Here is a 24,139-nt window from a genome sequence, read left to right as displayed (position 1 = left end):
GCTGGAAGGTCGAACCTCATTTATGAATGGATGGAGGTCCAAAGAAAGGAAGGCAGCCCCCGCCCCGGGTCGGCTCACAGCAGGCACAGGTGGTGAAGGGGTGGGGGAGGACCCGCAGGAAGAGCTCGCAGTGCTGCCGCTGCTCCACCGGCTGGTACGGCTTTCCCTGAGGCTGTTGGGAGAAACGCCACAACTGACTGTCAGGCAGGGCTTTGGAGGCATCAAGAAAGGAACAGAAAGAGAATGGATTTGAATAGGAGTGCAGGGGTCACCGAGGGGTCAGAGAGGAAGGAGGACAAAGGAACGCGGGGAGAGGGGTCGGGGCAATTTGCTTCTGCTTTGGGACACTTCTCTCTGGAACGAGGAACACGTAAGAAGAGAAGACACGTCCATGCCGCAGATCATCATGGGTCGGGGCGGGGAGGTATAGATACAGCAGCTTCCAGATTCACTTACCTCCTTTCATTAAAATGATGTCGCCTTCATTTTGGAACTTCTGGAAACTTATGGGGAATGAACTGTCCAAAGCGGGGAAGCGAGGGAAGAAGGGGAACTACCCTTGGGTTCCCATGATAGTTCCCAGAACAAGGAGGGGCTGGCAGAAGGAGCTGTGGGCAAGTGCAGCCCTGTGGGGCTGGGCTGGTACCTCCTGGGGTCGGGGGGTAATCGTGCTCAGTTCCCTAAAATCTCTAAGGGGACCCATAGCCCTAAATAACTGATAAAATGGAAAGAGGGAGTTGTAAAGTCCTAAATTCGGGTTTCATAATTGAATGTGCTGAGAACCAGGTGGCAGAGCTATGGCTTTGCAGCGATGCAGATGGGAAAGACTGGTGTTTTTGTGGCTTAACCAAAGTGATGTTAATTTGCGTTCGTGGAAATAAGGAGTCCAGAGGAAAGACAGTGACAGGACCTGTGCTCTCTTGCCTCCACGCCCCAGGCAGATGACGTTCTCGTTGGAGATTCCGTGCTGTGTAAGGGACCCTGGCCATCTGGAATGTCCTCAGAGGAGGTGGCAGGACAGTGTGGGGCTCAAAACCAGAGCACCGTGTTGGCAGGCGCTTTTAAGTGCTTATTAGTCAATGGGGAAAAGTTCAGGGGACACAGAGATGGACAACACAGCCCCTTCCTTTGGGATTCAGAGCATCTTGGGCGGTGAGACCAGAATCCAGCCATTGCAGTCGGGGTGCTGGGGCTGCCAGGGAAGACAGTACCAGGTGCCCAAGGAGCGAGAGGAGGAGGCACCTGGATCCCTTGCAGGAGGCAGGGAAGGAGCCACTTTCCCTGTAGCCTGAGTGGAGACTCATTCAGAAGGGGCCTCTCGGCTGCGTGGTGGGGCCGGGGACAAAAGCGGCAGAGCAGGAACGCAGGCCGAAGCATGGCGGCCGAGGCACAGCGGCCGGAGCAGACACGCTGCATTTGGAGAGCGATGTGCGTGCTGTGTGCAGGGCCGGGGTGTAGGAAGCACCGGGGAGGGTGGTTCCGGATGTGTAGCTAAACAGACGCGCGGGAACGGCCGGGTCTTGTACACCATGGTAATACATTTGGAATTGATGACAAAGCAACAGAGGGTTTTAAGCAAAAGGGTGGAAGACTTCCTGACTAGAGACCTCCCAGCCTTTAGGGGGTTGAATTCTTTCCTTGGTGCATGTGTGGGTGGGGTGATCATCAGAGACAAGGGGGAAAGACTGGAACCCCAGGGCCAGTTAGGGAGCCATCCTTTACTGTCCTACTGTCTAGAAGGTGAAAACCTGGTCCATGTCAGTGAGACCAGAGAGGAGGGGACAGGTATAATTTAGGGGTCTTTCAACTGGGGGATGGAGGGGAAGGAAGAATCAAAGATGAATATCAGGTTTGGTCGGTGGGGTCCCTCCCCGGGAGAGGACACCCTGGATGGGGAGGGGTCTGGAATGGGGGCACGAGGAGGAGTCTGTCTTCATGGGGCGAGATACGGCTTTTGGCCCAGTCGGTATGGAGCCATGTAGGAAGGTTAGAGCTCAGCACAGGAGTCTGTGTGGGCATGTGTGGTGCGGTTGGTGGCTGAAATCATGGCCCTGGGCCCAACTGCCCCAGGCGAGGGGCAGAGAGAGAAGAGGCCGAGGGGAGACCCCTTCACTCAACAGGGATGGAAATTGTGGGCCACCTGGGAGCGAGGCGGAGGGGAGGCAGATGGGCGGAGGCCATTAGCAGGGAAATGAAGAGAGAGTTTCCAGAAGGAGGAAATGGTTCCCGGGGGCCACTGTGAGGAAGGAGCTCACCGCGGGCATTTGTCTGAGGAGCTGACCTTTTCCCTCCCTCGTCAGAGATAAGCGCCGTCTTTGTAGCAGGCTGCGATGGACAGGGACCCTACCCCCATACACGTAAGTGTTGTTTCTGCCTTCGGTTCCCTAGGTAAAGTTTGTTCTGGTTCTAGGCTTTTGTCAAAGAGCAGAGAACAGTCACCCTGGGGCCCTGTGCACTGAGAGGCAGAGGACGGGGTGGGAGGGAGCTGTTTCGTAATGTTAGCCAGACAATCCGAACTCCTTGGAAGGCAAGCTTTGTTTCGACATAAATAGAAATTATTATTATTATTATTACATCCTCACACTGTATCACAGCCAAACACTGGAGTCCTCAATACTGTATTTCTTTCCCTGGGCTTTTGGTGGGGTGGGGAAGAATGGGACATTTAGGTTGCTAAGTGATCGTGCTTCTAAAAATAATGAAATTCTCCAATGGTTCTTGCTCCTGTTTCTTTTTTTTTTCTCCTTAGAGTAAGAGAATGCCAAGGTCAAGCTATGGATGGCAGGCTATGTCTTGAAGTGGCCCCAGGGCAGCCTGTTGGGGAAGGATGGGAGAAACGGTCCCGTTACCTGCGCACCCTTAGGGCTCAGTACTTTGGGAAATTGCAGGAAAAACTAGGCCTCTCTGCCTGAATTGAAATGTCTTGCGAGGTAGTCAGCCCCAGTGGTTGCTATGGTGATGGTAGGTGGGTGGGGGGAGGTGGCGATGCAGCATTTGGCCTGTGTGGCTGAGGTCCCCAATGCAGGCTGCTCGGAGCCCAGACTCCTGATGCTGTTGACAGTTTGTTTAGGATTCCAGAGGGTCACTGGCTGCGGGGTGGAAATCCTCAGATAGCCTCGCCAGTTGAGCTGGCCGAATCCTCCATTGCTGAATATGCGCCTCACAGGCTGAACTTGGGCAGATGTTCAAAGGAGTAGGAGCCTCACAGTGACCTTGGTGGGGAGGGAGTATGTGGAAGAGACCCCTGCGCAGGGGAGAGAGGGTGGGATTGCAGCCCCCGAGAGTAGAGTGTGGACGTAAGATCGTGTAGTTCATCAGTCTCTTCAATGACATACCTGGCAGCTGGTTACCAAGCACTTGCTTGAACTTTGCCTACAATGGAGAGCTCACTTCTGGGCACGGCACACCATCTTATTGTTGGATCGCTGCCCCCCACCCCCCTGTCCTTCCCCTCCCCTCCCCTCCCCCCACCCCTCCTCTTTCCCTCCCCTCCTCCTTCCCTCCCCTCTTTTCCTTCAGATCCTGCCCCTCCTCCCTCCTCTCCCTTCCCTCCCTCCTTCCTTCCCTCTTCCTATCTGCCTTTCTTGGCTAAATCTGGTCCCTTGTAATTTTGATCTACTAGCTCAGGTTATGCCCGGAAAGCAGTGCAAGTCTGCCAGTGACAGCCACCTACTACCGAACAGAACATTCGTACTTTTCTCAGCCACTGCCCACCTGACGTCATTTCAAGATCCCCTGTGCTACCCCTTTCCCCGAGTCTCTCCATAGAGCTCCGAAATAGGGCACTCAGGACCGAACAGCGTGCTCCCACTGGCCTGCCTCGTGGGGAGCGTTCTTTCAGATGACGCCACACGTCTGTGCAGCTGAGCTCATCGCGTAGCCCCTCATCCCGCTGGTGGCAGATGTGAAGCTTGCGATGGCCATTCTTGGGGCTTTTACATATGAGCCACTGTCACTGTCCTGTAGTTTTCTATGTTGTTGCTGTTGTCATCTAAGCTGTTGATAAGTAGGTTGAAATGGACAGAAATGATGATGGAGCTCAGTAGCACACCTCTCGGGACTGCCCTATAGGTTGAAATCAGTAACATCATTACGTTAATAGTGAATGTTTACTGTCTGTCTAGCTCTGTAATTAACACTCACTGGTCCTCTGAGATGGTGGTTATTATTGTCATTATTTTTCTGATGGGATAGTGGAACCACAGAGAGTTAAATAAACTGTTCAGTGTCTCACAGGTTCTAAATAGCTAAGACGGTATTGGAACTACATCTTTCATTCACCGATTATTGTAATTGAGGCAAGATTTTTCAAATGTCAGAAACTCCCCCAGTGGTAATCTCCACCAGTGTGATAGCATAGTGGTTTTTCCCCCAAAGGGCTGGTTGAAACACAGGGATAGCAGATCCTTAGCATCTTCCTGGTGTGTTCTCCCAATAACCCTATTTAAAGAAGAAAGAGCTCGCATAGGTTTGTCCAAGCTAGTTCCTGGTGGTAAGAAACAATGCTAACAGTGATAGCAGCGGTCTTCACGGTTTCGGAGCCCCCGCCCCTGTTCTAGGTGCTGAACAGCGCTCTTCCCTTGCATTACTTGATCGTCTTGCTTTCTCATTGCTCACAAATTACCTACCAAAGTATCACTGAGTTCTTTGGGATTGACAGTGAGCTCACAGGTTATCAGTCTAGAATCATCTTTTTGGAAATGAGGATATTTGCTCAGGGTTTTAAGGTCTCTGATATTATTCCCAGTTTCTTATAAGCTGTTGGGTTGTATGTTCTTTCAGTGCCAAGTCTACATGAACATTGAACTTGGGAGCCAAGCTTCTTGAGCTGTGGTCTTCTTTTTTAAATGGAGACAATAATCCCTTCGCAGGATATTTGCAGCGATGTTGAAATGTTCATGTAGGAGAATGTTTATGTAAAAATGCTGCTCAGACTTCAAAGTTCCAGACTTACTCGAGCCATGGTTGTTATTTAAAATGGTTAGGTATCCTCTCTTATACAATCACCTATCTGGGATTCACTTTTCACAGAATTTGTCCTACTCTTCTTTAAAATCTCCACCTGAGGATATGTTAATTGATTTTAGATAGAAAAGAAAGGTGGGGATAGGAGGGAGGGAGTGGGAGACACATCGATGTGAGGGAGAAACGTTGATCGGTTGCTTCCCATATGCGCCCCAACCAAGTACTGAACCTGCAACCTAGGTGTGCGCCCTGACTGGGGACTGAACCCACAGCCTTTTGGTGCACAGGATGACACTCCAGCCAGCCGAGCCACTCTTTCAGGGGGTCCTGCACTTTTTAAGTTGTTTTCTATGCCTGTGAGACACAGAGGTGTGGCTGAACGCTGGCCATCTTGCCCAGGAAGGGGCGCCTGCCTGCCATCGTCCCCACACTTTGTGCGCGAGGTGGAGAACTGGAGCTGCCAGCTCACGGAGGGCGAGGGCCTCTTGTTCCGATTCTCTCATCTGGAGCACAGCTTCCCTGCCTGCTCGCATCAGCAGAAGCCCCGGAGAAGTCAGCCACACTGATCCTGGATGGAGGGGGCCCTGTGCATTGACTGGCATTTTCTTCCCTTTCCTCCCTCCCTCCTTTCCTCCCTCCCTCCCCCCGACCCCAGTGTGTGGGCAGGATGGCCTGGTGCCCCTACCGTTCCTTCAGGTGTGGCTGTGGGAGGGAGCAGCCAGCTCTTTACTTCTGTGGCACCAGCAGCCTTTTTCCCTCGCTGGGCAAACTGAGGCACAAAAGGCTGGCCAAGGACTTGCTCAGTGTCATGACACCGGCAGAGCCAGGAGCTGCCCTGTTCTACCCCCCAGTGCCGGCCCTTACAGACGTGGTCCATTGGACTGTACGCTGTAGGAGGGCAGCACCATGGCCCCCTGGTACCCTGCGCCCTGCCTGGTTCCTCCCATTGTCCGGCACCCGATGCAGACGGCTGTAAGCATATGTACGTGGAGGAATGAATAAATGGGGGGGGTTCTTCTTCAAGGGATCTGTGGCCCCTGCGTGTCTGAGTAACACACAGCCCTTCAGCTTTATGAAGAGGATGCCCAGAAAGAGCTCATCAGAAAAGCCCTACCCGCCTTTCCTCCTTAAACCCTCTCAGAGAGAACGGAAGTGCCTGAGGCTGGTGGAAAGATGGGCCTAGACTAGCAAATGATTTGTAGAGACCAGGAGTGTGTGGTGTCCCACCCCTGGCACAAGTGAGGGACACTGCAGTCGTGAGGATGCCAGGGGTAAGAGACTGGCGTGGCCCAGGGCGTCTTCTTACTGGATGTCCTGCCGTGTGGCATCCACACCTCTTGTCCCTCTGGTGGGGAAGGGCTGTGGTGTGTATGCCTTCATGCAGAGTTTGCACAACGGTGAGTGCTTGTTCATTTTTTTTAAAAAAAATTCTCACCTGAGGGGATGTTTTTATTGATGGGGGGGGAAGGGAATATTGATGTCGGAGAGGAACATCAGTTGGCTGCCTCCCACATGCACCCCAACTGGGGATCGAACCCACAACCTAGGAATGTGCCCTGACCAGGGCTGAACCCACACCCTTTGGTGTACGAGATGATGTTGCAACCCACTGAGCCACTCGGCCAGTGCTGCTTGTATATTTTCATCCCATGATATCCCTGAGAGACTCTCATGCCTCCTCATGTCCCCATAATAGCCACCTCTAAAGCAAAAATACACGTCAGCAGCAGAAATTTAGGCTCCCTGAAAGATCAAGGCTGGTAGGGATGGCACCAGGGGGTGGCGGAGGCAGGAGGTGGGGCAACTGGTTCATCCCCCTGGATAGCTCCCCCCCAGAGAACCCCTGTGGGCGCTGGTCTTTTGAGTGCCCTCCTTCGCATAATCGCACCGCCTCCTGTGCTGCATTGGCTGGGAGGACGCATGGCCTCAGGCTACGATTTGGGCTGGTGGGGAGAGGCTGGGGTAGGGCGGTGAGTGGGCCCTGAGGTCCTACTGAGGGAAGGAAAGGCTAAAGCTTCCAGGTCGGAGGGACCCAGACTCCAAGTTACTACAGGGGAGACCCGCACTTTGCTGCCCCCGCTGCTACAGAGAGATGTGAATACAGTTCGGAGGCGGAACCAGAGGCAGTTCGAGGGTTCACAGCCTTTCTCACAGTTCACAGGGAATCTTCAGTCCCCACCCCCTTGCACTTCTTTCCTTCTAAATATGTGAGAGACGGTGAGCTCAGCAGGCGTGGAACATCACGTGGGCTGAGGACAGGGGCTGTGGGGGCCCCTCCTTAGCCCCAGGAGAAGGGGCTTTGGTGAGGGTGGGGAGGGGTGGGTGTCAGCATTCCCGCCACTCTCCTCCCTGTGACCCTGTTGCCTTCGGCAGGGTCCCCCAGTGACAAGGCTGCCGAGAGGAGCTAAGAGCAGAAGTGGCGGGAGCTGTGGAGAGGGCGGCTCGGAGGCCTCTGTGTGGTGCTTGGGGACACCTCTTGTTCCCCCCCCCCCCCCCCCCCCGCAGCCTTTGTTTTCCCCTGTGGAAAATCACACCAGCAACTCTGCCCGTGCTGCGGTCACCCTTGGCCGTACAATGACCGGCTCGGTTCTTTCTGACAGTGTGAGACAGTCTAAGGGTCCTCTGCCGACAGCTGGGGGGAGCAGGCCCTCCTGTCAGTGCGCCGGGTGTTCTGGGGAGACGGAGGAGGAGCTTCCTTCCGCCCCACTCGCTGCTGCGGAGGGCAGCACACTGCGCCCCAGCGGGACTGTGGCGGAGCCTGCCCCTCGCCCCTGTGCTGCTGTCTCCTCCCTGGCCACTCGCTCTGCCACCGTGGAAGACGTGACAAAGCATAGCCCGCTCACGTTGTCCCCATGATTGAGAACCATCTGTGGTTCCCTGTCTCAAGGGAGGGGTAGAGCAGAGCTGGCCTCGCAGCATTCTGGGGAAAAGGACTCAGTCCGTTCAGAGGGTGAAGTGGCTGCTGGAAGGGGTAGGCCATCTGGGCCTGTTGTGACCAGAATGTAGGGTCCCGAACAAAATTTAGGCTGGTCCTCCTTTGAAACTCAGTTCTGGTGTTTTGAAATGGGCGCTGCCTTTGAAGAGACAGAAAGGAGGGGTTCCAGATAAAATTGTTTAGAACAACTAGAGTTGGGCTTAAAGAAAAGCTGCAGGGAAATGAGAGAAGAAATAAGGACGTAAGGCTGGAGAAGAGAACCATTCCAGCAGCATGCGATGCTCTCCTTCGAACACTTGGGCGATCTTGCATTAAGCCCCATTAAGAGGAGGCTGCTTTGTATGAGTCTAAGGTCAGGGACGGGAGCTGCCCAATCCTGCAGGGGTTCAAAGAAGGTGGGATGGTTTTAGGCCAAGCACACTATACAGTGGCCGGAAGTTTGGGCTTAGTATTTTCCAGGATTATTTCCAAGGTGAGGTTGACCTAGTCACTCTTTCCTGCAGTGTAACATTTACTGAGTCCTTGCTGTGTGCTAAGTACCGTGCCATGGACCGAATGTTTGTGTCCCCCAACCACTATGTTGAAACCGAATCCCCAATGTGACGCTATTTGGAGGTGGTCTTTGGAACATGGTTAGTTAATGGTATTAGTGCCCTTAAAAGAAGAGGCCCAGAGAGCCCCCTTGTCCCTTCTGCTGTGTGAGGAGGACACAGTGGGAAGAAGGCAGTCTGTGAACCAGGAAGTGGACCCTTACCAGACACCAGATCTGCCTATACCTTGATCTTAGATTTCCTAGTCCCTAGAACTGTAGGAAACAGATTTCTGTTCTTTCAGCCACCTGGTTTGTGGTGCTTTTGTTATAGCGGCCTGAATGGACTGAGACATGCCTCCCTCCATATTGCTGCCCAGTGTTCAGTCTTACAAGTGTATCACAGTTTGTTTATTCACCATTTCAGGCACATTTAGATTGTTTCCAGTTTGGGTAATTATGAATGTAACTGTGATAAATAACTGTCCATTGGTGGGTCACATGGCCAGTGTACATTTAACTCTAAGAATCTGTCCAACTGTTCTCCAAAGTGGCTATAGTATTTTGTATACCCACCAGTGATGTATGAGTTCCTTCCAGTTGCTCCCTAGTTTTACTGGTTTGGTATTGTCGGACTTTTTATTGCTTTGATTTTTGTTTTAGCTTTCTGATAGGTGTTTAGTAACAACTATGCTGGCTCTAATTTGCATTTCCCTACTGATTAATAACGGTGCATCTTTTCATGTGCTTATTTGCCATCCATATCTCTGCTGGGCAGTGTCCGTTCACTTCTTTGGACCATTTTTTAGTTGAGTTGTTTGTTCTCTTATTAGTTACTTGTGGGTGATTTTAAAATGTTTTCCTATTATAAAAATACTTCAGTGAACAACATTCTACATAAAGCTTTGCCCTCATTTTGGAGTGTGTACTTAAAATAATTCCTAAAACTACTGCATGATAGAGCGTGAACATCTTCAATGTCCTGATGTTCACATTGTCCGAAAGCCTTTCAGAGGGGTATGGCAATTTACTGTCCTTCTAGTGGAAGCAGTTGGATAAGCAGAAAGGCTATTGTGTTGTTTTAATTGGAATTTCTTTCGCTATAATGCTGTGGGCCTTTTTCATATCATCATTAAATATTCTGCGTTTCTTCTTTTGTGACTTTTTGATAGCCTGGCTTTTTTTGATGCTAGATTGGCACAGACATTAGCCATGGCTGAATCTGTACGGGGCCAGTTATTAGAGTATGTGAAGCTCAGAGCCAGAAACAGTGGTTTACAGTATTTTCATAAAATATTAACCTGGTTTCTTTCATGCTCAGAGGCCATGAGCTCATTTGCATAGCTGGCAAGGTAAAAATAACTTCAGAGCTGAAAAGAAAGATCATTGCCATCAAGTTAAACTGGACCCTGGGTGCCAGCCCTTCTCCAAGGACAGCAGTCCCTTCGTCTAGACTCCATTATTAATACACGCACTCCATTGTTCCTTATAAATAAAGAAAAAGGCGCTCTTTTAAATTCCTTTCTGAGAAAATGGCCATGCCACTCAGCTCTTCTGCTGGGAGAGTCACCTCGCGATTCCTCCAGCAACTCAGCAGTTTGTTTATCCACGATGGAAGTAGCACTGAAACCACTTACTTTGCCCGTGCTTACATGTCTCTGTCCAATAGGTTTGGGTAATAATTAAAGAGTTCCTGTGTATAGGCGCAGCTCTTTTTAATTATTAAAAGGGCTTGTATTTTATTGTATTGCAAATAGGTGGTATGGGATGTGTTATGACTCAGAAGTACTAGAATGAATTTTGGTTTAACGACTCTAAAAAGTAAAAAGCATTTTGTTTTCTCTGAGAAATGGCCCTGGATCATCCGGGTGCTCTGGAGACAGCTGATATTTTCAAGCAACTTTATGGATGCCTCTTCGACATGCACCGTAATTGTAGGTTTGTCTTCTGTGCAAGTATGGGAAGTTATCTGGGTATTTTTTTTAATACCTGTCATCCTAGAAGACAGATGTCATATGTCTGCCACACAAATCAGTCTCTCAGGCATTGTAGGCAGAACTAGGAAAGTGGAACAGTGGACAAACACACTTTTTCTAAAATTTATGGATCCATGATTTGTCTGAAAGAGTCATTGATTTGAGAAGGCTTTATAAACTCAAATAGATTCTTTCAGCCAGATATTTTCCAGACATTTAAAAAAAATAGCCCCCTATCCCAATACATTATGAGAAGGTGGAGTTTTATTATTTAGGGTTTTTTTTCCCCCCACTTACTTTGAAACATCCCTTAAGTGAACCCTCCATCCAATGTGAACCTGCACGTATCAGCATCTGACGTTTTGAGAAAAGGATTCTGGCTCTCTACAGGGTCATGAATGCATATAATTTTTCAGATTTTTTGAAGCTGAAGAGAGAGAGCAGCATTTCAGTATCTTAGCCACTTGCTAAGGTGACATCAAGAAAAAAGCTTACCTGGTCGGTGTGGCTCAGTTTATTGGAGCATTGTCCTGTAACCGAAAGGTTGCAGGTTCGATTCTCTCTCAGGGCACAGACTTAGGTTACGGGTTTAACCCCTAGTCTAGGTGTGTACAATACCCAGCCTGGTGCTATGACCAATGCTTCTCTTTCGCATTGAGGTTTCTCTCTGTCCCTCCCTCCCTCTCTCTAAAAGTGATGAGAAAATGTCCTTGGGTAAGGATTTAAAAGAAAAAAAAGCTTGCACATTCTCTAATTGGTATATTGGCTCGATGCCAGGGGCATGGTTCTGAGCTTTTCATTGTTTTTCATGTATTTTATTTAGCTCTTGTCTGGGCATGGAGTTATTGCAACTCTCACTTTGGTTTCTTGTCTGTATGGTATTGTCTGGACAGAATAGGTGAGTGGGCCATCATGAGTGACCGAAACAGAACTTGGACTAGGTTTAGCAAAGGGGGGCTTTTCAAGGAAGGGGTGTCTCATGGAATCACCAAGTTGCAGGAATGTGCGGGCGTCCTCAGGCTTCAGGAACTGCAGGATCAGGCTGCTGGCTCCAGTGGAATCCCTTCCTGCTTTCAGTGTTCTCGCCTCCGCAGGGCCAGCTCCCTTCTTCTCTCTCACGGCAGCCAGCTTTATTCTGTAAGAGAAATGCGGTCAGCGACGAAGCCTGAAGCCTTTCGTGTCATGGCCTCTGCTGCTTCCAAAGTGGTCAACCAAACTCTGTCCAGACAGGGGCTCCCCTGCCCTCCTGAACCTGCTCGCTGGCCACGGGAGACCGCTGCAGTTTGTGAAGAGGATGGTGGGAAGGAGTGTGGTGGTCAGAGGCAGAGGGGAACCTGGCGGTGCAAGCCGTAGGTGGCCACTGCGCATGGGCAGTGTTGGAGTCTACAGCTGGTCTGTGAGCTGATACTGGAGTTCACCTGTGCCTTCCTCTAACGAGGCCACCCTCAGGGGCCTGGCCTCCGCGTGGGTAATGAGCTGGTTCTGTGCTGGGCTCCCTCTCTGGGCGCCATCCCTGACTCGCCTTCTCACAAATACTCATTCCTGGTCCTGAGGGAGACCTGGGGAGAGAAAGTGTGTGGGTGGTAGATTAACCAAAATCCCTTACCACTAGTTGCAGAACAACTCAAAAAACATGTATTTACGTTGGTGAATTCTTATAACATGAGATTTCCCTCCCCAGCAATTCTCCATCTTTGTCAGCTCTCTGAAGCGCAGGGTTGGTAACCCTCACATGATGCTGCGGCCGCAGGACACCGTAACGCTCTGCAGAGGCAGCTCTGGGCGGCCTGGAGAAGGCATTTGTTCGCTACGTGTGCCTTTGGGATGTATTTCCAGCCATTAGCCATTAGCTTTTGTAGCTGCAGAAAGCGCTCCTAATTTGCAATCTAAATTTCTGGGTTTGAGTCTCAGTTTGACCATTTACTCTCTCAGCGACCTTGGGCTAGCCAATTTCTCTCAGCTTTAATTCTCAAACTTATAAAACGGGGGATAATGATATCCCTAATGGAACAGGGTTGTGGAAACTGGGAGACAGCAATGAGTTTTTCTTCTTCTTATCATCATCGCCATCACCATCGCTATCACCATCGTCAGGTCCTGGACCTGAATGACAATGACAGAATTTCTGCACGTCACTTGGCATTTCACTTTGCTGTGTCTGAGTGATAACCAGGGACTTGCTCATAAAAAAGAAAGACACTGCAGGACCATTGGCAGAAGCTTGACTTTTATTTCCATTACGCCGAGGTTAAGCAGATAAACCCTCCGCTGTGGGTGTCTGTTCTTGCCCTCGCATCGCTTGGGGGAACTTTTCTTTTGGATCAAGGCTTTCTTTGGAGATACATTGGAGTTAAGCTTCATGCAACCCCAAATGATGTTTTAAAGAAGCCGATAGAAAGGCATTTTCATTATTGCTGCCTGTCCCTCAAATCAGTGACTTACGGCTGAGGGTCGTCCTGGCAACCCCCTCATTTCTGCCCGAGCGGGGTATGTGCATGTCTCCCAGGGTGGGTAGGGACCCGGGGTGAAGCGCGCGCGCTGCGTTTAATCAGTCTGTCGCCCAGTTTGAAGGAATTACTCTACGGGGGTCTCTCCTACTGTAGTGGTTCTCAGCCAGGGGTGCCACGCAGAGGACATTTGTAGATGTCATAACCTGAGGAGGGGGTTTGGAGAAAGGCTTCCTCCTGGCATCTAGTGGGTAGAGGCCAGGGATGCTGCTGAATACCCTGCAGTGCACCCACAACGAAGACCTGGGCTCAGAAGGTCCTTGCAGCCTCCCCTCCTTGGTGCAACATGGTCAGATTGCTGAACTTTCCTTGTGGTGGGAAAGGAAAGGGGATTTTTAGGCCATGATTTTTCGGTTCCTCAAGAGGCATATTTTGAGACCACTTCATATGCACTAAGATTCTCATGAAACTTAAATAGAAATCTCATTTTAAATTCCAGAAAGGGTTGCCTCGCCTTTGGTAAATACAGAACCACTTACTCCCTCCTGGAAAGGACACACGTTTCCTTTATTAGAAGGGACAACTTGACCTACCCTGCTTCTGATTCTTCTAAGAAATATTAGGGCTTCCCAGCCCATCTGTCTGTCTGTCTATCTAGGTATTTATTTATTCAAAAATAAATGGTTGCCAAAGAAATGGGGGCTGGGGGTATGCAGATAAAAAAAATAGTGGAAGGATGCCCTGGCTGGGTAGCTCAGCTGGTTGGAGCATTGTCCTGTACACCAAAAGGCTGTGGGTTTGATTCCTAGTCAGGGAACATACCTGGGATGCAGGTTTGATCCCTGGTCTGGATGCTTCAGACCAGTGTTTCTTTCACACTGATGTTTCTCTCTCACACTGATGTTTCATTCTCTCTCTCGCTCTCCCTCCCTTCCTTTCTCTCTAAAAATCAATAAATCATATATCCTTGGGTGAGGATTATACGAAAATCCTGGAGAGACAAATAAAAAAGGAAAAGTAGGGAATTAAAAAAAACCTTATCAAATATTAACTTAAACCAAATCTAATTTGCTGTAGTCATGAAATTATTTTATTTTATTGTTTGTGGGCTTAGAAGAACATCTGTGCCACTTTGGCCACAAATTGGCTTAGACCCAAGCCCAACACACAAACACACACCCACCCACCCACTCCCCGCCCCCGAAACAGCTGTCTTAAGAGGGTTATGAAGTCAGTGGGTGTGTGTTGTCCCTTTAAGATGTTCCGTTTCGGAGGAGGGTGAGGTGCCGTCACTACTTCAGGTATCACAGGCAGGCTCAGGCTCTCGCCTAGAATATGTCTATAGTTCCTGGAAAAGGGCAAAATCTTTCAAGGCAAACAGTTTCATCGTCTGGGAAAGCACCAAGAAGCCGCACAGCTCTATTAAGGCAGCAATTCTTGTTGGTCTACTTCATCTTCTTCAGAACAGTCTTCTTAGAGAGCATGGCCAGTATATTGGCTGGTCTCTATAGCTGAGTTTTTTAAACTGTGGGTCAGTCCCATTAGAGAGCCATGAAATCCATCTAGTTGGATGCAGCCAGCATTAAAAAAAAAAACAAGACAGATTTTTTTTTAAATACAGCATTGTATAATTATATACGTATATGCACTTTGGCTTGTGATGTAAAATATATTTCCTACATAGGCTATGTTCAAAAAGTATTTGAAAATTATTTCTTACATCAACCCTCTTTGGAAGGCACTGTCCCCATTTTACAGATTAAAAAAAAACTATGTCTCAGAGAGGCCCTTGCATAGGGCCAGCCAGCCAATGTGATGGATGGAACTGATATGTGAAACCAGCCAGTGAGAGCATGCGCTTACCTACTTTCTCAGAATCCTAGTTCAAGTCTCTTTTGACTGTAGACCTTTTCCAAGGACAGGTAGGCCGGATGTCCTCTGGTTTCAGAAGTCTGGATCATATTATTTGGGAAGGGGAGAGAGAAGGCAAGAGAGGGGTGCATCTCAGGCAAGAAGGAAGCTGGAGAGTAAGAGGTGAATCCAAGACATGGGTTAGGGAAGAAGATGACAGACTTGGGTGCCTCACTCACTGACGCTAAAATAGTGAACGACCTGAAGGAACCAACCATCTATAGAACACTGTTAAGTGGACACAGCAACTCACTCATGTTGACAACCCATGAAAATGATAGCTTGACTCAACTCTGTGTTGGAAATCCAACTTGAGTTACATCCATTTCTGCCTCCTCTTGGTCTCCTCATAATATGGGCTGGCTAGACGCTCACACCCTTCGTTAGTGTTAATCACCCTTTTCCCAGGGGTAGGAACAATTTGCCTTCTGAATGCTAACGAGGCTGTCCCTTGGGCTTTACAGGGGCAGAGACAAACAGGCTGTTCTGGAGCTTGGGAAGGAATCCTGGGCCTGGTGTCAGCAGAGCCTTGGCCGGTGCCTCTTCTCAGGAGTGAACCGGCTCTCGCATTCAGGGCTGGGGTAACAATGGAGAAGGAAGCGGTTTACCTGGTCATTTCTGCCCCCCACTTAAGTAGAGCTGCCAGATTTAGCGAATAAAAATACAGGATGCCAAGTTACATTTGAATTTCAGATAAAAATGCATATTTTTAGGGTCATGGTAGTATGATGCATTGGGGTATTTTGAGCCATGAAAGTATACAGTGAAATATGCCTATGGAAAAAGAGACTGCTAGACCTGGCCTGACAGGGTGGCTAAGACAGAGCCCCAAGGTCAAAGGGCTGCAGGTGGAAGAATTCTGTGGGTGACCGTCTTGGGGGAAGACCATTTGATCGTAATTGCCCAGAGCCTGACGCCCGTCGTTTTCCCTGCTGTGTCCCTCCAGTGATGGTCACACCCACCCTCAGGATCCTCTCGGCCTCCGTTCTCTTCTTACCTGCTGACAACTAAAAGCAGGAACCTCCAAGGTAGGGCTGAGCCAGGACACCTGCCAGGAAACTGCTTCTGAACATTTGCAGTGCGCGGAACCCGGCGCCCATGCTGGTGGTGGTTTGAGTTCTCCGACTGCCCTCGGCGTTTGGGGGAAAGTAGTCACTGAGCACCCACTCCTCTGTGCGCAGAGCTCTCCTGCAGCCTCTGTGCTTACGGCAACAAAAGAGGCGGAACACGCAGCCTCTGCACCTGGAGCGCACACACAGGCGCCTCTCGGGACGGCAGAGAGCTTATTAGGCTTTTATTACCTCAGGACCGGAGTGTCCTCAGTGGCCTCCCCCTGATTTTGTGTGTGTGTTGGGGGGGGTGTCTCCTCACAGGTGCATATGTAGAGACTGCTCCAGTCGTCACTGGAGGGGCGAGGAGCCCCCAACCCTGCTGGCCTTGGGAGTCATTCGCGGCTGGTCTGTGGGAGGTCGTGATGTGTGGCCTTGGGTGAAGGGATCGAATTCATGGCTTAGTTGGGGACCAAACACTGGCCTTGGTGTTATTTTAAACACAGGCTGGACCAAGGACCGGGGGAGCTGTCCAGCGCTGAGCGGGCATCGCGCAGCATCGTGGCAGGGCCAGGAAGGCGGCTGTGGCCTCCGGAGAGAACTGACTCTCACTGACTCTCACTCCCGCTCTTGCCATTTATAGGCAATCTCATTTTTTCTGAGCTACAGTTTCCTCTTCCATGAAATGGAGGCAACAGTAAGAGGAGGACATTTTTGAGGATTTCATGAGACAACACATTTGAAAACGCCAGCAGATAGCGCTGTGTTTGTCCCTACGGTGTTTCCTGTTCTCATAGGACTTGGTAAACTCCTTTGTTGTGACACCCTTCGCAGTGAAGGAAAATTCTTTCATTTCCATGTTTGTCTGCTTCCATTACTGTCCCCACCTCCCCCCCCACCCCACCCCGCCTGCCTCCTGCCTTGGGCCTGCTGCATCCGAGGCCCAGAGTTGTCCTGAGCTGCATGCACTTCAGCACTTGGGTTTTTCCGGAAGGCAAGCCTTTAAATTTTGAGTCTTCTGCCTGCCTTTTCTCCGTCTCTAACTCTCCTGCTGAAGATGGGCAGGTTTCCTCCTGTGATCCGCTCGGGAGCAGCAGACGTAGGGCTGTATTGGACCAGAACATCCTCATCAGACTCTAAAATGCTCAAGGACAGATTTCAGCACACTTCTGCGTGAGCACACAGACCTGTGTTGGAGTAGCAGCCCAACTGTGCTACCTGTTCTTTTCATTGGTGTGTTCTGCATTTCTGTGATACTTTTGTACATTTATCACTTTCATCAATGCCCTTCGATCACTCAGTGATCCCTTGCGCACCCCTTACTTGCCAGCCTCTGGGCTGGGGGTGGGGATGTAGAGATGAGGAAGACAGTATCTTCATGTGAGGTACTCCAGGTCTTGTGGGGGAGACAGATGAGAAAACAGAGAATTTCTCTAGCAATTAGTAAGGACCAGATGGTGGTGATCTCTCTTCTCTTCAGTTTTTTTCTTACCTAGTAGAAATTGTATCATCCCCTCCCAATTTCACTCTTTGGCCTTGGAAGATAGAGTCAAAAGCAGTGTCAGACTCTGCTCCCAAGCCCTTCCTTTTCAAATGAGGGCATGGAAGTTGCGTTGGGAGAGGTGGAAAAGACTTGGGAAGCTTCTCTCGCTCCTGAGATTCTCTGTGAGAGTAGGGTTTGTTTCTGGTTCTTATTTTCAGGTTGGATTAGCATATAATTACAGAATCTTTAAAGTCCAGAGAAATCTCTATTGGTCCTTTAAAATATTCTTCAACCAAAGCAGGAATCCTCTTAATTTTGTAATAGGTAGTTCTACGGTCTGTTCTAGAGTACTTTCAATGTTAGGAAGTGTACCACCACGTAAAATGGCCTGCTTTGGCTCTAGGCAGCTGTCCTTGTTTCAGAGCTACTGCTCATGGTTATGATGTCCTGGATCTGTGCACTTTGTCCCTGTCGACTCTCATCGAGTTTCAATACTTGAAATGTTTCAGAGGGGTTTTACCCAAAAATAATTAAATGAGGTGAAATATTCTTGCAATCCTTTGACTATACAGACAACTCAGTTTTCCCAGTGACTCATTCCCCAGTGGTTTCAGATAGCTGAAACTGTCCTGGAGTGGTTCTGAGGGAGAACAGGGAACTGGCCTACAGAGAGAAGACTAAAATTAGACAAAGTTGCAAAAACAATTTTATTAATGTTTGTGTTAGAGGTAATGGCTATTTTGCACATTATAGCTTACCAGACCACTCTTGATATTGAATGCCATGTCGTTTTATTTTGGCACCTAGGCCTTGGTACCCCTTCTCCATCCTTGTAGGTAAGGTTGCGAGGCTCGCAGAAGCTGAGCGGCTTGCCTCAAGTCACCCAGTTCTCAAGGGCACGAGTTAGGACTTACATCCAGTTCTTTTGACTCTTGGCCTTTTGCTGTGCCTTTCATTAATACTTAAGTGTCTGTCTCTCCAAAGTATCTGCATTGTCATGGGATTATACGAAATAAATTGCCTCCTCAAGATGAGGAACTTGGTGTTCACAGTCTAATAGGATTTTTATGGATTTTTGGTTTTTTTGTGTGGTGTGTGTGTTTCTGGAAATGGCTGTGGAAGGTGGGAAAATGGAATCAAAGAAACTAAATCCAGGTCACAGTGATTTTGGACAATTATAAAATACTGTGTGGGGGGACCAGTAAAGTCATTCCCTAATTATAAGCATCCATGTGATTGATTTGTCTGGTAAAAATTCTAAGTGTCAAGGTGGAGAAGAGTGAGTTACTCCTTTATCACAGGTAATCCAGAGAAATTCCCTGAGGGAGGCAGGAGACGGGAATCTAAGAAAATTTTGGAATAAAAAATGAGGGGTTGCCCTGACCAGTGTGGCTCAGTTGGTTGGGTGTCGTCCCATAAAGGGAAAAGTCACCAGTTTGATACCCAGTCAGGGCACATCCCTGGGTTACAGGTTCAGTCCCCAGTCACGGTGCATGCATGTTGACTCTCTCTCACATCAATGTTTCTCTCCCTTTCTTCCTACCTTCTCCTCTCTCTAAAAAATAAGTAAATATAATCTTTGTATAAAACGTGTGGGCTTTGGTGGGCTGGATAGAAGGGAAGGAGGTTTGCAAGGAACAGAGTGGAGCGTAGGGAACAAGAATGAGACAGGTGCTGGAGACCTTGTGTTTTACTCAGGATTGGGAAGTCGGATTCAGACGTGAGGAGTTTTTCTTCTTTGCAAAGTGAAAGCCATGTGGCTAAATTGAATTCCCCTTGGACCACAGCCGATTCGCCCCCGGTCGGGTGCGCCCCCGGCAGCTGGCTGGGGAGCTCTGCATGCTTTCAGCAGGGTGCTTCTGTAGCCCAGCTCCCCCCGGGATCGGGGAGAAAGCCCAGCCCTGGTAACCCTGACCCTCTGTGTCTCCATCTGCAGCATCCTGGCCACGGCGGGAACCCACTTCAACACACACGTGGACCTGCGGACCCTCCGGGCCGTGCGCGTCCTGAGGCCCCTGAAGCTCGTGTCCGGGATACCCAGTGAGCACCCTCTTTCTTCTTCCGACTCTGCCAGTGACCGCTTCCCTGATGCGCTCTGCCAGGCCCAGGTCCCAGAGAGCTGGGGATAAACAGGAGACAGTGCCTTCTGGGACTGAGCCCCAGGGGTGACAGATAGTGTGGAGGCAGCAGCCTGACAGAACATTTCATTTTTAAATTTAGCGGCTTTTTTTATTTTTTTCAGATTTAAAAGATAATGAAATCTTTATAGAAACTTTGGGAAATACAGAACATGATACAATATGAAAATGAAAAGCACTCATTATCCTATCAGAAATGTCTTTTAACATTTCAGCATATTTTCCTGAGCACTTTTAAATATAATTGTGATCGTACTGTATATATAGTTTTAGGTCCTGCCATAAGTATTTGGTTTTCCTGACATTAAAAATTCTTCAGAAATAAAATCTTAACATCTGTATCATAGTTTGTTACATGGGTCATGACGTATTTAGCCACTGCTGTGTTGCTGGATAGTTAGGTTATTTCTAGGATGTTTTCCCCCCAACTAAAAATAATTCTGTGGCAAACATCTTTTTTACTTCAGCCTCATTCACATCTCTGATTATTTTCCGAGGCTAGAATCCTGGAAGTACACTTTCTGGGTCAGAGGATGTGGCATTATATGAACAGCGGTTGCACTAAATCTGCTCCTACAGCAGTGGCTGGGAGAGCCAGGCCCGAGAGGGGGTGACGGGGAGATGAACCTGCCCTTGCTCCCACAGGTCCTCCTGCCGAGCAGGGCTAGGACCACGTCCCTTTAGGAAACAGGCACATTCAAAGCAGTTTAATGTCTAAGACGAACCTGGAAGACAATGTGGGTGAAGCAAATCAGGGAGGGCGGCAACAGGCCTGAAAAAGGTCAGGGTGAGGAGGAGGAGGAGGAGGAGGAGGAGGAGGAGGAAGGAAGGGGTTGATCTCTGGGGCAGGCAGGGGTCGCAGCCTGGGCTGACTCGTCCTGCCTGTCCCTTTGCGAATTGTCTGGATCGCTGCGGGACCAGTGGGTCTTCTCCCTCCAACGTGTGCCACCTCCTTGTGGGAGAGGGGAAGTGGAGTCGTCTGTGGGTGGGGCTAAGCAAGGCTCCGTGTGCCCTGCCCTCCCCTCTCCCAGGCCTGCAGATCGTGCTGAAGTCCATCATGAAGGCCATGGTGCCCCTCCTGCAGATCGGCCTCCTGCTCTTCTTCGCCATCCTGATGTTCGCCATCATCGGCTTGGAGTTCTACAGTGGGAAGCTGCACCGCGCGTGCTTCATGAACAATTCAGGTGAGTGAGTGAGTGGACTCCTGGCTTCTGCTGCTTCTCCCGCTGGGTGGTCGGGGCCATTTCAGGGCGTTCACTAGAGGCTGCTTGGGAAGGGGTGTTCTGTTCCAGCCCTGGAACTAGAACCCGAAGCTCCCGAGGCAGCAGCCTTTTGAGGCCCAACCAGCCTAGACTGAACGGGCCACTGATACCACAAAGCTGATAAGCTCCGAGGTTTGCAGCTGGAGGGTTCCACGCAGGGGGTCTCAGCTCCCCCATCCCATGGTAGAAATGCTGTCAGAATGCGAGTCAGACACTCCCGGCCTGAAGGAAGACCCTCGTACAGTGGCCTCTCTGGCCGACGGGCCGGTGTGACCGAGGAGTTCAGAGTCAGGACTTGGGTCCCTTCATATTCGTGGAGACATTTTTCCCTTCGTGGTCCTTCTCACGACCTCCCTCCCTCCCTGCCATGACCCGCACACGGTGCGGAGGACCTGAGGCAGCAGGCAGGGGTGCTCCGGAGACTTGCATGGTGCCCAGACTCCAAAATCTTGTCACTTTGTATCTCATTAGTTCTTTGCAAGTTGAGTAGAGGGTCCCGGGAGGAAAGGGGATGGGGGAGAGGCTGAAGAAGCCAAGTTAGGTACCTTTTTTTTTTTTTAAATGAAAAGGATCTTCAAAGGACACCTTTCACCTTGGATTTTTATATTTTATTTTTATCTTTTATTTAAGACCACGAATTTAGACCAGAAAAAAAGAAAAAAGTGCTAAGGCTCACCAAAGGGATTGTAGCATATGATTGTGCCCAAGAGACCCAGCCAGAGCTCAGGGTCTGCACTGGAGCCCCAGGTTTAGACCATCAGTAAGGTTCTGCCTTCGCCTTAGGCTTTGCTGTGTCGCCCAGCACCGTGAATTTCTGGTGCGCAGGCGAGGGTAGAACCTGTGGCCTGCGGGAAGTCGGGGCCGTGTGGAGGAGCGGCTCCATTTTCAGGGCAGGTCGGGGAACACTGGGTTGAACACACAGTGCGTGAGCTGGGAGGTGTCGAGAGGTCCGAGGTGGGAGGGAACCCGAGGTAATGAAGGGCACATCTTTCTGTGGGAAACGGAATTGCGTGCTTGTGCCTTCCTGGGGTCGTTTCCAGCTCGTGCTAAGCACCATGTGGTTTATCCCCCCCCCCCCCAAATGTGCATGCAGGTATCCTAGAAGGCTTTGACCCCCCTCACCCGTGTGGCGTGCAGGGCTGTCCTGCTGGTTACGAGTGCAGGGACTGGATCGGCCCCAACGACGGGATCACGCAGTTTGATAACATCCTTTTTGCTGTGCTGACTGTCTTCCAGTGCATCACCATGGAAGGGTGGACCACCGTGCTGTACAATGTGAGTAGAGCCGGCGGGGAGTGGGAGCAGGAGGGCGTCAATGCGGCTTCTGGAATTGTTTGGGCTGGTTCGTGTGGGGAGAGGGAGTGCTGGGGGTGCGCGCGCATGCACGCGCGTGCGCGCGAGAGAGAGATCAACTGTGGGAAATCTTTGCCTCCATTGTCTGGCCTCTCACTAAAGGGAAGTACACAGCTTCTTAATACAGGAAATTATACCCCATATTGGATGGGTGAGCAGCTAGTAAATCAGATCAGCCCAGCAGTTACAGCGTATGTTCTGAGAAAGGTTGGACGTGGCGGGGGGATTCAGTGCGGGGCACCAAGAGGTATATGTTTCTTGGTTACTGTCTTCCAAGAGCTCACCATTGGTCTGGGAAGATATTACAATGGTTCTCAACCCTGGCTGCACATTAGAATCAGCTGGGAGCTTTAAAAATTTACACCTCCTGGGCTCCACTCCAGACAAATTAAGTAGGAATAGCTAGGGGTAAAGGCCTGTCATTGATTTTTCTGTAAAGCTTCCTAGCTGGTTCTAATATTCAGCCACTGTCAAGAACCACAGCATTATAGGCACATAAGAAACATGTTTAATTGTAAGACTCACGAGGGATGCTGGTGGAAATTCAGGTTCCCAGGCCTGTTCTATGCAGGGGTTGATTTTGTGTCGCTTTGAATAGTTGGTGAGTGTTTTACAAGTGCCCCTCATGGTTACGATCACACATGTTTGCACAGCTCTGAGTTGGCACGCGAGATAAGACTGTCTGCCTGCCTCTCAGGGATGTTAGGGGGTCCCTGCATGGGGACAGAAGTTAAGTGACCACTGGAGTCTCTTCTTCCTCCCAGAGTCTGATTTTAGCAAGTTATGAAGGGCACGGTGCGGGACTACATTCCAAGGTAAGAGAGGGTCGGGAGTGGGTGTGATCTGATACATAAGGGGCCTAGGTGGGCAAAGCCATTCGGCCGGGTTGCCTCTGTAAGTCGGTGCTTACCAAGGTGCGGGCCCTCGGATGCATCGCCCAGCCTCCCCCCAGGCAGGTACCTTCGGAACGGTCATTTCTCTTGCCTGCGGCCCTTCCGCTGACCTTTACCCTAAGGTGTCCTCTGTTTTCTCTTAACCTAACTGCATCTGCATAAAACATTTTGGGTGGGGCACGGTGTAGCTTATGAAAAGCCCCCTGTAGAAGGAGCCCTGGACGTAATCTGTACTGGAGGGAAAGGAAATGTTGTGTCTTAGGAGACACTCTGCCAGAGTGTAATGCCCAAGGAGCCAGGATTTCCTGAAGCCTGTGCGAGCAGGTGCTCTGTAAATGTCTGTCACTGACCTGACTCATCCCCTTGCAGGCTGAGGAAGGCAGGGCAGAGCTGCAGAGAAGAGCCACGGGCTGCTAGGCCAGTGCCCCAAAGGGCAGCGAAGAGGTCCCAAGGAGCAACAAGCCCAGGGCCTACATGTGCCCTAGAGAGACCTTGAGGACCCTCTGGGATTCTCACTGGTTGGGTGGGGCGGCAGGAGGGAAGGCAGGAAGGCGAGATTGATGAGTGCAGTCACTCCTCATTGGGAGTGTGAAGGATGTCCTGAGGCCACGTCACACAGATTAGCCAGGCGCCTCTGGCGGCTACAGCACTGACCCTCCAGTGGCAGGTGTCTTTGGCGGGGCTTCGGGGGTGATGTGTTATATGTGTGGTTATATGTGTAGACGCACCTAAGTGATGTGATACATGCAGTGGAAGCCTGAGAGGAGAAGTGTTGCTTTTGAAGATACAGGTGTGACCAGTGGGCCCTCCAGAGCCAAGGCCCAGATGGCACTGAGACAGGCAGAGCACAGCTGAAGAATTATTCATCCCTCATGTTAGTTCCTTTGTTCAGCTGTTCAACACGTATTAAGTGAGCACCTACTATACCTCAAGCACTGCGCTATGTGTTAGGGAAATAGAAAAAGAAAACCGTGATCCTGGTCTCATGGTGCTTTCTTAGAACTCTCATCTCTCCCTAGTTATCTGTCCTATGAATGTATGGAGGTCACACAAAGGGATAGGGACCCTGCTCTCCTCTGTAGGAAGCAGGGAGGAGAAGAGGTCGCACTGCAGGCCCTCTGGAACCTGTCAGTGTGTGGGCGCCCAGCCAGCCCACCAACCATCGGACATCGTTTTACTGAATGCCTCCTGCTACCCC

General features: G+C 50.1%; 1 protein-coding gene across 3 annotated transcripts in view; it reads left to right on the top strand.

The window, feature by feature from the left end:
* Positions 1 to 24,139, top strand: part of CACNA1E (calcium voltage-gated channel subunit alpha1 E) — a 274,294-nt gene that overhangs the window by 69,020 nt on the left and 181,135 nt on the right. For all 3 annotated transcript variants that reach the window (XM_054587689.1, XM_054587691.1, XM_054587690.1), the window contains exons 4-6: positions 19,232 to 19,335; positions 20,465 to 20,617; positions 21,789 to 21,970. In XM_054587689.1, the coding sequence (XP_054443664.1) occupies positions 19,232 to 19,335; positions 20,465 to 20,617; positions 21,789 to 21,970 (439 nt within the window). The remainder of the gene's footprint in view (positions 1 to 19,231; positions 19,336 to 20,464; positions 20,618 to 21,788; positions 21,971 to 24,139) is intronic.

This window comes from Pteronotus mesoamericanus, unplaced genomic scaffold (genome assembly GCF_021234165.1).
Source record: "Pteronotus mesoamericanus isolate MK-2021 breed Mesoamerican mustached bat unplaced genomic scaffold, CSHL_Meso_final scaffold_1186, whole genome shotgun sequence".
NCBI lineage: Eukaryota > Metazoa > Chordata > Mammalia > Chiroptera > Mormoopidae > Pteronotus > Pteronotus mesoamericanus.
The sequence above is the reverse complement of the archived record's forward strand: the minus strand, read 5'-3'. Positions and strand labels throughout refer to the sequence as shown.